This window comes from Falco naumanni, chromosome 4, assembly GCF_017639655.2.
Source record: "Falco naumanni isolate bFalNau1 chromosome 4, bFalNau1.pat, whole genome shotgun sequence".
Lineage (NCBI taxonomy): Eukaryota > Metazoa > Chordata > Aves > Falconiformes > Falconidae > Falco > Falco naumanni.
In genome coordinates this window covers 15,438,623-15,450,864 of record NC_054057.1, presented here as the reverse complement: position 1 = coordinate 15,450,864, position 12,242 = coordinate 15,438,623, and the positions used below count along the sequence as shown (strand labels likewise).

At 38.1% G+C, this 12,242-nt stretch overlaps 1 protein-coding gene across 8 annotated transcripts in view; it reads left to right on the top strand.

Moving 5' to 3' along the window:
* The window catches only part of TRAK1 (trafficking kinesin protein 1), a 140,467-nt gene that overhangs the window by 110,102 nt on the left and 18,123 nt on the right, over positions 1-12,242 (top strand). For all 8 annotated transcript variants that reach the window (XM_040589044.1, XM_040589046.1, XM_040589047.1 and 5 more), the window contains 7 exons: positions 1,201-1,279; positions 1,751-1,881; positions 2,395-2,469; positions 3,691-3,828; positions 5,481-5,557; positions 7,568-7,804; positions 8,763-9,079. In XM_040589044.1, the coding sequence (XP_040444978.1) occupies positions 1,201-1,279; positions 1,751-1,881; positions 2,395-2,469; positions 3,691-3,828; positions 5,481-5,557; positions 7,568-7,804; positions 8,763-9,079 (1,054 nt within the window). The remainder of the gene's footprint in view (positions 1-1,200; positions 1,280-1,750; positions 1,882-2,394; positions 2,470-3,690; positions 3,829-5,480; positions 5,558-7,567; positions 7,805-8,762; positions 9,080-12,242) is intronic.

Below are 12,242 nucleotides of genomic sequence, written 5' to 3'. Positions count from 1 at the left end.
CAAAATAAAAATGGCTAGCCTAAATTTGCATCAAATCGCTTCGGTTTGTGTTTCAAGTCAGGCTGTTTATATTTTTAGTTGAATGTGATTTTCTTGCCTTTTCTTTCTGACAATATTCTGTTAATTTTACAGATGCAGCTTTTAAAAAGTTCATTTACTGTTCCCTGTCTGTCAGAAATAACACTTCATAATTGAATATCCTATGAATAATTTTATATTTTCAATGCAACTTTTAAAGTTTGGGAGCACATTACCATTTTGCAAACATGTAGCAGAGTATAGCGGAAGAAATACTTCTGAGCTAAGAATGAATTTATGAAAACAGAGTATGATTACCATTTTCTACTGCAAATGCAGGGCCCGTTGCAAATAGGTAGTGTCACATCTTCGGATGAGACACTGCATAACAGAGTGCTATACACTTCATTGAGAAGTCAAGCAAGGAAGATGAGCAGTAGATGGTTTGAGAGTATTGAAGGTAGGGTTAGAACTGAGTGCCACTGCACCAGGAGCTGATAGGAGAACCCTACCTACCACTGGTTTCCCTTCCAGGGAGATGTCATCCTGCCAGCAAGGCACGAGATAGAGCCAAATTTGAAACCTGAGCTACGCAGCTCTCTACAGGTGCTGTCTGTGGGTGTCTGTGCATGCCCCCAGCATTGGGAATAGGTTACGGACCCACCGAGGTGGTGCCAGACGAAACCAGCCGGGTGTAGCCACGCTTCTCTTGGCATTCCTGGAATCAGAGCAGGAAAGACAAAGCAGGGAAGGAGGTAGCACTAAGGTTTTAGTGGAATATATGGTTACAGTACTAGCACTTTTTGAATAGTATCTGAATGCTAGTTTGTGATGATACCTAGCTTTGTTCAGGTGACCAGATCAAGCTCTGCATACTAGTCTTCTGTATGTTCAGCGCTTTTTTTTTTGTTGTTGTTTTAGTGCAAAATACACAAGTGACATCTAGTGGGGATATGGTGATAGTGGTGGAAGTTTCTCCATACAGTCATGTCTGCTGAATGTTCATCTGGCTCCTTTTTTCAGAACATGAGGGAGGACAGGCAGGCAAAAACTGTAATTTCTCATTGTCTTCCTGGAGGAGTGATTAGAAAAGTTTGTCTTCCTGAAGCAGATGGAAATGCATCAACATACTAGCAAAGAATGTGCTAATGTAGCGTATTTTGATGTGGATTTTTTGAACAGGCTTGTCAGCTGAAGACTGAAACAATTACTTACGAAGAGAAAGAACAACAGCTTGTCAATGACTGTGTAAAAGAGCTAAGTATGTCCCTATTTCTTTTCACTTCTCATTTGAGATAGTTGAGTAAAAAAACACCCCAAAACCAACCAAACAACAAAATTCAACAAAAAAAAACCCACCCAAAAGCACAAAACTGAGTCAGATCAGCCATACTTTCCTGTGGTACTTATTTTCCTTATCTAAACGGTTGTAAGGAGAAAATTTATGGCTGAAATTTCACAGCAGAAAATTCTGGCTGTAAGCTAAATCTATCTCTGTTGCAAAATAGTTTTGCATTGAAAATGTGAGTGTTAAGGGAAAATACAATCTCCTTTGCAGCATGAGCACTTTTGTGTCTTTCTGGCTTTGTGTTCTACTGTTGGTTTTCAAAAATACTTTGCTGTGTATTTGAGCAGGATTCTGCTGAATCAAGTCATGTGCCAAAAGAACACCTTTCTGCTTGTTTTTCTATGTTTGGGTTTGTGTTATTAATTGTAATCACTTATCTTAAAGGGGATGCAAACATCCAGATTGCCAATATCTCTGAAGAGTTAGCAAAGAAAACTGAAGATGCTGCCCGGCAGCAAGAAGAAATCACCCATCTTCTCTCTCAGATAGTCGATCTGCAGAAAAAGGCAAAAGCTGTAAGGAATCCAGTTGCAAGGCTAAGTTGTGATTTGCTACTATTGTAGCTGGAAGACAAGTTTCAATCCTCTGTATAGTAGAACCTAAAGGAAATTTTCCACCCTCCTTACCTGGGTGACCTTGTTTGATGTTGAATATCTAGCATACTTGACAAGAAAGCATCAATTTATTAAAAGATGCATATATGATATATCAGATACAATAGTTAGATTTATTTTAAATACTAGATGTGAAAGTCTGCACTGAACTTAATGACTTCACATAAGAGAAGAAGGCCAGCACAAGCATTTCAGTGGGCACGTACTCATTCATTTTAGAGCCTTGGAGGTTCATTTAGCAGGGCACAGAATGATTCTGGGTGTTCTTGTGTTAACATTTTAAATGTTTGTAAACTAACATGTGGACTAATTGCTGCAGGAGGGTCTTCAGAAAAGTTAGAATTTTTCTGCTTACATATAATGTAGGATATAAACGTCATCACAGTATTTTTAACATTTTCTGGCATGTTTTAGTGTGCGGTTGAAAATGAGGAACTTGTCCAGCATTTGGGAGCAGCTAAAGATGCCCAGAGACAGCTCACAGCAGAGGTGAGTACATTACTTAGTATTAGAGTAATTTAGTAGTAGGGCAATGGCTGTTCACTTTGCCACAAGAGTTTTAGTCTAAGCTGGGTCAGAAATACCAATTAATTTTGCCTATGTGTATGGAATGAATGTTCTTGGTAGAGTTCAAAACCTTTTCCTTCCTTTTCTCTCCTCCTTCAACTGGCAAACATTTTAAAAACCTGCGGCTTATGGGCTATATAGGAACCCCTTCAGAGGCTGACTTCTCTATGCTGGTAGTTTAAGCCTACTTTGGTTTTGAATAGTGAGATAACACTGAAGAGCTTATTCATACTGTGATTTGTTCAGGGCATAAACCAAAGACAGTCCAGGATTGCTGGCTGTCTTCTGGGTGCTACATTCATGTGAACAAAATGCATGAAATAGAATGAATAAAGCTTGATTCCATTAGGATGTGTCTTGTCGTTGGACTACTTGGAGTTGAATCTTGGACTGCCCATAGAAGCCTTTCCTGCTATGGGCTTTTTGTATCTGTGGTGCTCCACAAAGACTAAGCTCATGCTTTTCCATCCCTTTCTTAGGGAAGACGTGAACAGGATCTCGGTTTCTAAGCCAAGTAGCTTATTTTTATGAAACTTGTAGGAATGTTGTGTTTCAGACTTCAGCTCTTTGCCAAACTTGGTTGAGGTGGCTGGTGAAGTCAAAAGCTATGAAGGTACAGACATCTACAGACAGAGTGATTACATGAGATATGTTTCCTGAGAAAGTCAAGCTAAAAAGAAGACATTGTCTTAGCCTGTTGGAGGTTATATGTATATGTTATATCTATGTAAGTCTTGAGTTAAAAATTCTGAAGTCCCTTGGAACACTGTGAAATGTCTTGTCCGTTTCCTATGCTGTTGGCTACTGCGGTCATTATGGCAGTAATTAGGCACTGTATCTGATCAGACTAAAGATATTTTAGCTCTGTGTCTTGGTAATAGTGGCTTCATATAGGTATGCAGGGCAGGAAATGGAGCAAGCAGTTCCTTCCTGCATCATGACCCCTCTGCCCTCACCCCACCTTCCCATTCTTAATCTGTTATTGACGGTTTTCAGTGATACTGATTTGTTGGAGTTATCTTCCTTTAAAGTGGAATGTTCTTCCCTACACCATTATACTTTACCAGTGTTAAAAGAATTTGCAGGCTTTTTGTGATGATAGTGTAGCTCGTAATGTCTTGGACTGTTTTCTATACTCTGCAGTTGCGAGAGCTGGAAGACAAGTATGCAGAGTGCATGGAAATGCTTCATGAGGCTCAAGAAGAGCTGAAAAACCTCCGGAACAAGACTATGCCAAATGCTATATCACGTCGGTACCACTCTCTCGGTCTCTTCCCTATGGTAAGCTGATTCAAGAAAAAAACTTGCACACACCAGAAAATCAACCAGAGGAAATGTATTTGTATCTGACTTACAGCTTCAGGGACAGGATGCTGGGCCAGACATGAGCATGGGTGAAATGTATATTGACGTAGCACTAAAGGATACCGGAGCGATCAGTTTTGCGTACATGGTCCTGAAACAGTGATGCTGTGCAGTTCCTTATTTTTGATGCAGTATTACATACAACCTGCATCTAGCTGTGCTTGTGTTGTGAATCATGAGTAGCATTAATAGGTTGTTGCGCAGTTCTGTACTGTCATGCATATTGGTTATGCATCTCCTGTACTGTGGTGGTTGATATTCAGTAGGATCTTCTTGTTTTTCTTCAATATCCTTGAAGATGTAGCTTACTGATAACTAATGGTTTCTGGACATGGCATCCTTCTAGTCACTTCTGATACATGTTCTAGTTCTTCAGTACTTGAATAGGTTACACATATGTTCTTGTTCTAGGGTCACTGAAAATCCAGTGGTTCATTAAAATAATGTTTGTTGCTAATATGCATTATGGCAATGTCACTGGTGTTAGCAGCTTTGTTTACCTAGTTTCATTTGATTATGACATTGTACATCTAAAGCATGGGGAATGTGCAGTACCCTCAACCAAATGAGAAACAAAGAGTGGATAAGAATGTCTAAGTAAGTTCAGTGGCTGGCTCTGCTTGCCTGTGTATCTCTAGAATAATTCCATTACTTCTGAGGGCAATGATACCAGTGAAGTTTCTTTTGAGTTACATTAATGTAATCAAGCAGCAGAATCTGGCTGTCCTTGTCTTTAGCCATGACTTGTCTTATTGCTGAGGAAGAACACAAACTATATTTGTACCCAGAAGAAGTAAATAGTCAACAAAGGCTTAGCTTGCCTTTTGGTGTTCCCTTCTGAGACTGAACAGGCAATTTAAAGTGCAGCCGTTTAATAATACAAGTCGTACTTGCACAAATAAAGTTGAAAGCTGCAAAAGGTATGTTTGTGCTGAGATAGGCTTACGTGTTTTGTATAAAAATGATTTTCAAGTGTTGAAGCATGGGACCAAAGATCATTTGGATTTATGAATGTTTGACTCTGCACTTAACTACATTTAGACAGTAAAACTTACTGACCAGCAATGGAAAATTGATAGCCTGCCATCTGTAACCCTGTGGGGGAAGCATTTAATGCTTTATGCCAAGAACCATGTCTTTTTTGTGGGTAGGTAATATTGTGAAAGGGAAGAGTGTTTTCTGTTTATATTAAATGAAAACAAATCAAGCAGAACTTTATAAACAAAAGGTGAGCGTTACTGAGTAGGGAATTCAGTCTGGGAAGTTGGGGCACCTGAATTCTGTTGTTACCTGTGATGACTTTTTAGGATCTTTGACAGATGTCATATGTCTTCAGATGCTAAGTACTGTAGCAGTATAAGGCCAAGCCATAATTTGTCAGTAATTTAAATGTGTACATTAGTCTTCCAGCTTTCTAGTAAATTTTAGTTTTTAAACCTTTCTCTTTTTTCTCCATAATGACACTTTAATTATTAGTTATTGTTTTATATAAGTAAACAATTATTTTCTGCAATGATAACTTATTAATACTATGATATTTGGTTTTCTTCTGTGCTTATTTTTAACAGGATTCTTTGGCAGCAGAGATAGAAGGGTCAATGAGGAAAGAACTGCATTTAGATGAACCAGACTCTCCTGACTTGGCGTACGACTGAAAAGAATTGGTTCCTAATTGATTGATTGTATCTGAAGTTAATTACCATTTGATGGGAAGGGAAAAAACAGGAAATAGTTGAGCTAGGAATTTAGAAACAAATATTTCTGCCAGAATGTGAATGATAGAGAGAAAGGAAAATAAATTATCTGTTTATTGGGTGATTATATTTTCTACTAAAGGTATCAAAGGAAAACACCTATATATAGATTTTACCTTGTCTTATGAACTTTCTGTCCTCATTTGTGAGTGCTGAGAATGAGGAAGGGTTTGTTTTCTTGTGTGTTACCATGCTAGGTGTCTTCAGTTAATGGTTAGGGGATGAGTTCAATTCCTTGGGTTATCTGCTCAGGTTTTGTAACAGAAGTTGCCAGGTAATTACTGATCTAATCAGTACAGTACAGGGAGAACATCAGTGCAGAAAGAGATTCAGTGGTTGGGTGCTTACAGTGTGATGCCCATTACGCTTGTGCTGAAGTTCTCTTGAATTGAACAGGAGAGTGGTTTGAAACAAATTAAGTGCTTGTGACAGTACAGAAGTTATAGATAGATACAGCCTTGATGACGCCAGTTGCACGTGTACTCCAGTAGGTTTATCTCACAGATTTGTACAAGGCATGGACTGGTTAATTTGAAATAAGTTAATCCTGTTTAAAGAGTCTTAGAGAAAGAGTTTAGGAAGAAAGGACACTCAGGGAAGGTACAGTAGCCACTTTCCAGAAACCTAAGTATATTTACAAAAACCTTGGCACGTACTTAAATCTCCTCTGAGCATGAGCCAAGAATTGTAAATGAGGCTTTGACAGAGTGAAACATTGTTTAGAAAAATGTAAGATCAGAAAGATGTGTGTGCTCGAACCCCGTAGGATCTTTCTGTCCTTCCAGCATAATCTAACTTAAAGATAGTAACTTCTTTAGTATACAAAAGACTTGTATTGCTATGCATGTACCAAAGAAGAATATCTTTTTTTGGTTTCATGGCTTGTGTTGGTTTTTATTTATTTGTTCAGCAGTAGTAACTGTAACTTCTGTGGGACTGTTTATTGATAGGTGCTCTGAGATTCAGCCTCTAAAGGTATACAAGTATAGACTTGGAGCCTACACACAAAGATTGCAACTGTTGAACACTCATGGACAGAAGGAAAGTAATTTGAATGACATTAAATAGCATAAGGTGTGCTGTCATTGTTATGCCCTGTTACCTTTAAACTGGAAGGGATGCGTTGGTCTTGTGTTCAGCCATCATTAAACTGTAAAACAAAGTAGCAATGGCACTTCTGTAGCATGATGTAGGGCAAATTTAATTTTGTCAAGAAATTTCTGCTAAAGTGTCACCTGATCTTAATCTTGAAGCAGATGAACAATGTTTGTTATGATATCAGGACAATAGTGATAAAGAATGAACTGTAGAAGTAGGTAAAAAAATTAAGTTTCCAGCCTTGACAGCCTCTCTCTAGACTTCTGGTCCATTATACTTCCGATGGTTTTTGTTTCTAAGCGTTATTTAAGGGAGTTGGAAATTCATTCCAAAAAGAAAAGATACAAGACTTGCTTGCTTAGAGATATTCAGTAGAGTAATTTCAAATTCCCTTTTAAAATTGATTAGCCAGTTCATAGTTAAGAATTGAATGGAGATCAATGTTGTTTTTGAAGAGCTCGTTTCCACACAGTGGCTTTAAGATGTTTTTAGCTGATGTACTGAAATGCTCTTTCACTTAATTTTGTTATTAATATTTGAGAGGCTATAATATATACATATTAAAAATATACACCATTCTCAAATGTTCTGTCTAAAATATTCTAGGATGATGGATTGAATGTAATGGCCAGACTGTAGCGAGTATGGGACCCTATGCATACTACTTTACAGAAACTATAAAGACAAGGTGGTTGGTGGAGCTGTGAATAGGAAGGGTCGTTAACAAACTGTTACTTGTTTCTCTGTTCCTTCTTAAGGTGAGAAGGCACTGTGTGATTATTAACTCTGTGTGTGTCTTACAGTCATCAGAAGCGGGTCTTCGAGACAGTGAGAAATGTCAACCAAGTTGTCAAGCAGAGATCCATGACTCCGTCACCAATGAATATCCCAGGCTCTAACCAGTCCTCTGCTATGAACTCAGTCATTTCTAGTTGCGTCAGCACTCCACGTTCCAGTTTCTATGGGGGAGACATCTCTAACATTATGATAGACAACAAGACCAATAGCATCATCTTAGAGACTGAATCCTCTGACAACGGGTCAGTGCAATAGCTCTGTACTTTGCTTTTGCTTTAATTCTGACATAAAGTGTTGCTATTTTCCTCTTTTTGTCTTACATTGTGCAGTTAACACAGTGACGTACATCTTCAAAAGTTACTTTGTTCTGTGCTTACAGTTGTTGAGCACTCAAGTTTGTTTAAAAAGGAAACTTTTTGAAAGTACTGTATATCAGTGTCTGTAACTAATGCCTGTTCTGAGATGCAGCATCATCAGATGATGTAAAACATAAATTTTTTGTCTTTGCAATTGTGGGTCAACTTTAATTATATTTTCAATATTTTACGTTTAATGCTAGGGAGTTCTGATCTAAGATGCAGCTACAGCTAATGCTTTTGATGCTATAAATAAATAAATGGCGTGTAGGTTACCTAATACAAGAACTTATGAATGAAACTAATCAGAAACTTGCTATTCTAGCCATTTGTCTCTTCCCCCAGCACAGCTCCACACTATGCTGTGTATACCTTCCAGTAAAAACAACTTAATGTTTCAAAATAACAGATGTATTCACATAATATACCCTTGTGACTCATTACGGTATTCTTGTAACGTAGGCCCTGTAAGATGTGGCCTGCTTATTTGAGTTTGTGTAAATGTAAGAGAGTGACAACAAGTAGACATCTCTCATCTCTTTGTAGGAAGAACCTCTTAAGTAAAGTGCAGCTCTTCCAACCAGGAGTTTCCAGGCAGGAGCTAGGATTCCAAACAGTTTTAGTATGAAGGAGAAACAAAATATTGGTGTTTGCCTTTGAGCTCCTTGGATGAGTGGCAAGTTGTTCCCAGACATAGTAGTTTAAAGGTACTGCTGAATGTCTCAAAACTGTCATGTGAAGTTTTTAAGCATCTCTAAGAATTATTTTTTTCTCCCTCCTCTCCCCGCTTTTTTTCTTTCTTTTTTTCTTTGTGTGTGTCTGTCTGTCCCCTGTTACGTTTTAGAAATGAAGACAGGATGAAGAAGCCTGGAACTCCAGGGACCCCAGGCTCCAGTGACCTAGAGACTGCCCTTCGCAGGCTGTCCCTCAGGCGGGAGAATTACCTGTCGGAGCGAAAGTTCTTTGAAGAAGAGCAGGAAAGGAAGTTGCGGGAACTGGCAGAAAAGGGCGAACTCCACAGTGGCTCCGTTACCCCTACAGAGAGCATCATGTCACTGGGAACTCACTCCAGATTTTCAGAATTCACTGGATATTCAGGAATGTCTATCAGCAGTCGCTCCTACCTGCCAGAAAAGCTTCAGATTGTGAAACCACTAGAAGGTGATAACAAAGGGCCTCGGCCTTTATCTGTTCTTCTTAGTGACTCTTTGTGGTCTCTTATCCATCACCAGAAAGCAGGAAATCTTTGCAATACATACTCTTTTTACTTTAGAGACAGTAATCCACGCTGTTGGTTTGAAATCTTCTAACTACGACGTTTTTCCACAAGCCTTAAGAATGTTAGGAAACAATTCCAGCCAAGGCAGTAAAATAAATGTTACAGGCCACACGTGCATCAGCTTAGCAGTGCAGCTTTATGTCTGACCTGAACCTCAGTGTTGCAGTTTCATACTTAGAAAATGAAGGTGGTTGAGTATCTGAAATCTAAGCAGCCAAAAGTATTAGTTGATCATATCTCAGTCCTGCAAATAAGCACCTGGAAAGACCTTTGCCTAGTTCACGTAGTCCAGTAGGTCTAATAAGACTATTTTTGTGATTAAAAATTACCTCTGGACTTTATTTGGCTGTTGTGAGTGGCCATACATGAGCTTCTGTGGCTTTGGGTTTCATGTGTGAAATAGTTTGTTGGTTTGGGATTGTTTTTTTAAGTCAAATGTCCTCCATATATTGTCACAGAAAAAGGCAAGATATAGGTAGATGGTAGTCAGGGCTAGAGCTTCATTGCAAAGTACATTGCTGTAGTCTGTCTAACAAAGCTGACAGCTCATACAGTACCGTCTACCTGGCTTTCTTCAGTCCTTTCGGGTTGTTGCTGGAAGTTAGTTCAGTAAATTTCTTCAGGTTTTAAACAAAATGAAGCTGTTTTCCTTAGTACTTCACAGATACACTAGCCATGTAATTTAGCTTTGGTTTCTGTCTTTCTCACTCTTCTCCTTTAACAGAACTCATGTTACATTACATTGTCTGTGTGTGTTTTAATTGCAAAAGTTCATTTTTTTCAGCTTTTTAGAGCAGGTTTATTTCATCTATAAGGAACATTTAGCATGACATAAATTCAGAAGCAAAAATAATCCTTCCTATGTCCTGAAAAAAGTGATGTGCTGTATCTACCTGTTCAAATGAAACTATAGCCATAGCACACGAGTCCATACGGTTCAGCAGATTTTAGTAGTTTGTTTTCATAACTGCTTTTAAATGGTCATAAAAAATTTTTGTACCACATGAGGGAAGGGATGATCCAGCTCTGTTTCAGTTACTGGTTGCTACCACTGTAATAGGTTTCTGTCACCATCCCATTATATCTGCTTTTTTCTTTCAATAAACTCTTAAAGTCTTTATCATCTTTCTATCTGTCTGGGTTTTTTTTCCTGGTTTTGTTCATTGTTCTCACTGGGTCATTTTTTTCCTTAAAATTATTGCACCTTTTAAAGTACTTCTCGTGTTTGGTTTTAGATCTCATTTATAGTATGTTTGTGTCTGCCTGTTTCATAAGTTTAATGTTTATCTTTTATTAAATACATGTTTAGGATGCTGTTCCTTGCTTCAACTTAGTTTCTTTCCTGAGAATTTTCCCTGTGATTTCCCCCGCACCCTCAACTTCACGGATACTTCCAGACTACTGGGGCACAATAGTCTGCTGTTCCTGCAGATTGTTGCCTGTTGTGCCCTTGGGTTTTATTACTGTTTTCCTAGGGGTGCTTATGCTGTAAAATGGAAGAAATAAAAAGTTAGTTCTGTAATAAATGTAAGTTAATGGTTTCTACTCCTTTACAGCAATCTTAAATCCCACAGTAAAACAAATAGGGTGACAGAAGCACTAAGAAATGAATCTTATTCTGCACCTTTAGAAAAAACCCAAAACAACAACAAGCCTACACTTTTAGTCAAATAGAATGATCGCTTGATGTGACTTGCTTTAGTGGGTCTTTTGTTTTGGTTTGTTTTTAAACTCTGCATCTACAGCTTGTTGTGCCATAAGCACAAAATAGCACTCCCTGTGTGCTGTAGGAAAGCTGGAGCCTTGGACTCATTGTATCTTCACCCACTTTACTGCAATTGTGGCAACAACACATCGTGAATTTCAAAGCTTTCTCTGACCCCGGTAGCATGCATGCAATCATGCAGATACCAACAACAGAAAAACAGATTTAATTTACTGTGTTCATATTTTTGTGCTTATGTTGTCTTTGCTTCGGTTTGGCAGTTCCCACTCTTGCACACTAATTCCCTGATGCCAGCTTTTTCTGATAACCTAACTTACAAAATTATCTAGCCAGAGACTGGGACTGAATATAAGCAAAGGTGTTGTACTCCCCTCTTCATTTGACTTATTATTTTTTTTTAACAATCATAAGGGAGTTAATAGCTGTTGCATTTGCATCAATTTTATGTGCAGCAAAGTTAAGGCTCCCTTACACACATTTTAATGAGATGAAAATTAAACTCTGATATCCTCCTTTTTGTGATGAAGCGTAGGCCACTTTGATTTCCAGTTTCCAAAATGAACTAATAACATGTAGTGTCAATAGAAGTGTTAAAGCTCAAAATGCAGATATTCTGGTATCTTTCCATAGAAAAGATACAATATATTATCAATTAAATGTTTGTTCCCTGCAGAGTTTTTCTGAGTATAAGTTTTGGTGAGCCTAAAGGTGAAAAAGATTACGTCTTCAGAATGCATGTAGAAGTTAATTAGCAACAGGATTTTATACTTGCACGCAGTGCAGAAAGAAATTTTGATTTCAGTTCTTAAATTTTTAAGCGTGTTGTCATACAGCAAAGCTGTACTCCTTGCTTAAAGCTTGACAGTATCTGGCACTTCTCCACATTCTGGAATATTTCTTTTATATAGAAGGAAAAAAACCTGGACCTTTGTGGCAATTCAGAAATAAATACAATTTGTAGGGATGTCTCTTCCCTACAGTTACTTACTTTGGGATTGTAATGGTTTCTACTTCTTGAACCTCAAGGGTTCCAATCCTCTTTAGTCCCTCACAACTTACTCAAAATTCAAAAAGAACAAGAGAAAAGGAAAAGATAGGGTCATTATCCAAAGTAATCTAGCAGATTCATTTAAGCTGAGGTAAAAATTACAGATTTTGAAGAGTGAGGTAGGCTTAATCAAAATGCTTCTCATTCTAAAGAAGGACTTTTCCCTGTTTCTTGACAATAAGCTTCCTCTCATGCAATATCCTCATGTGAAACAGCAATTTTTCTCACCTGATGGGATTTTTTCTCATACAAAATAATGTATATTGGCCAT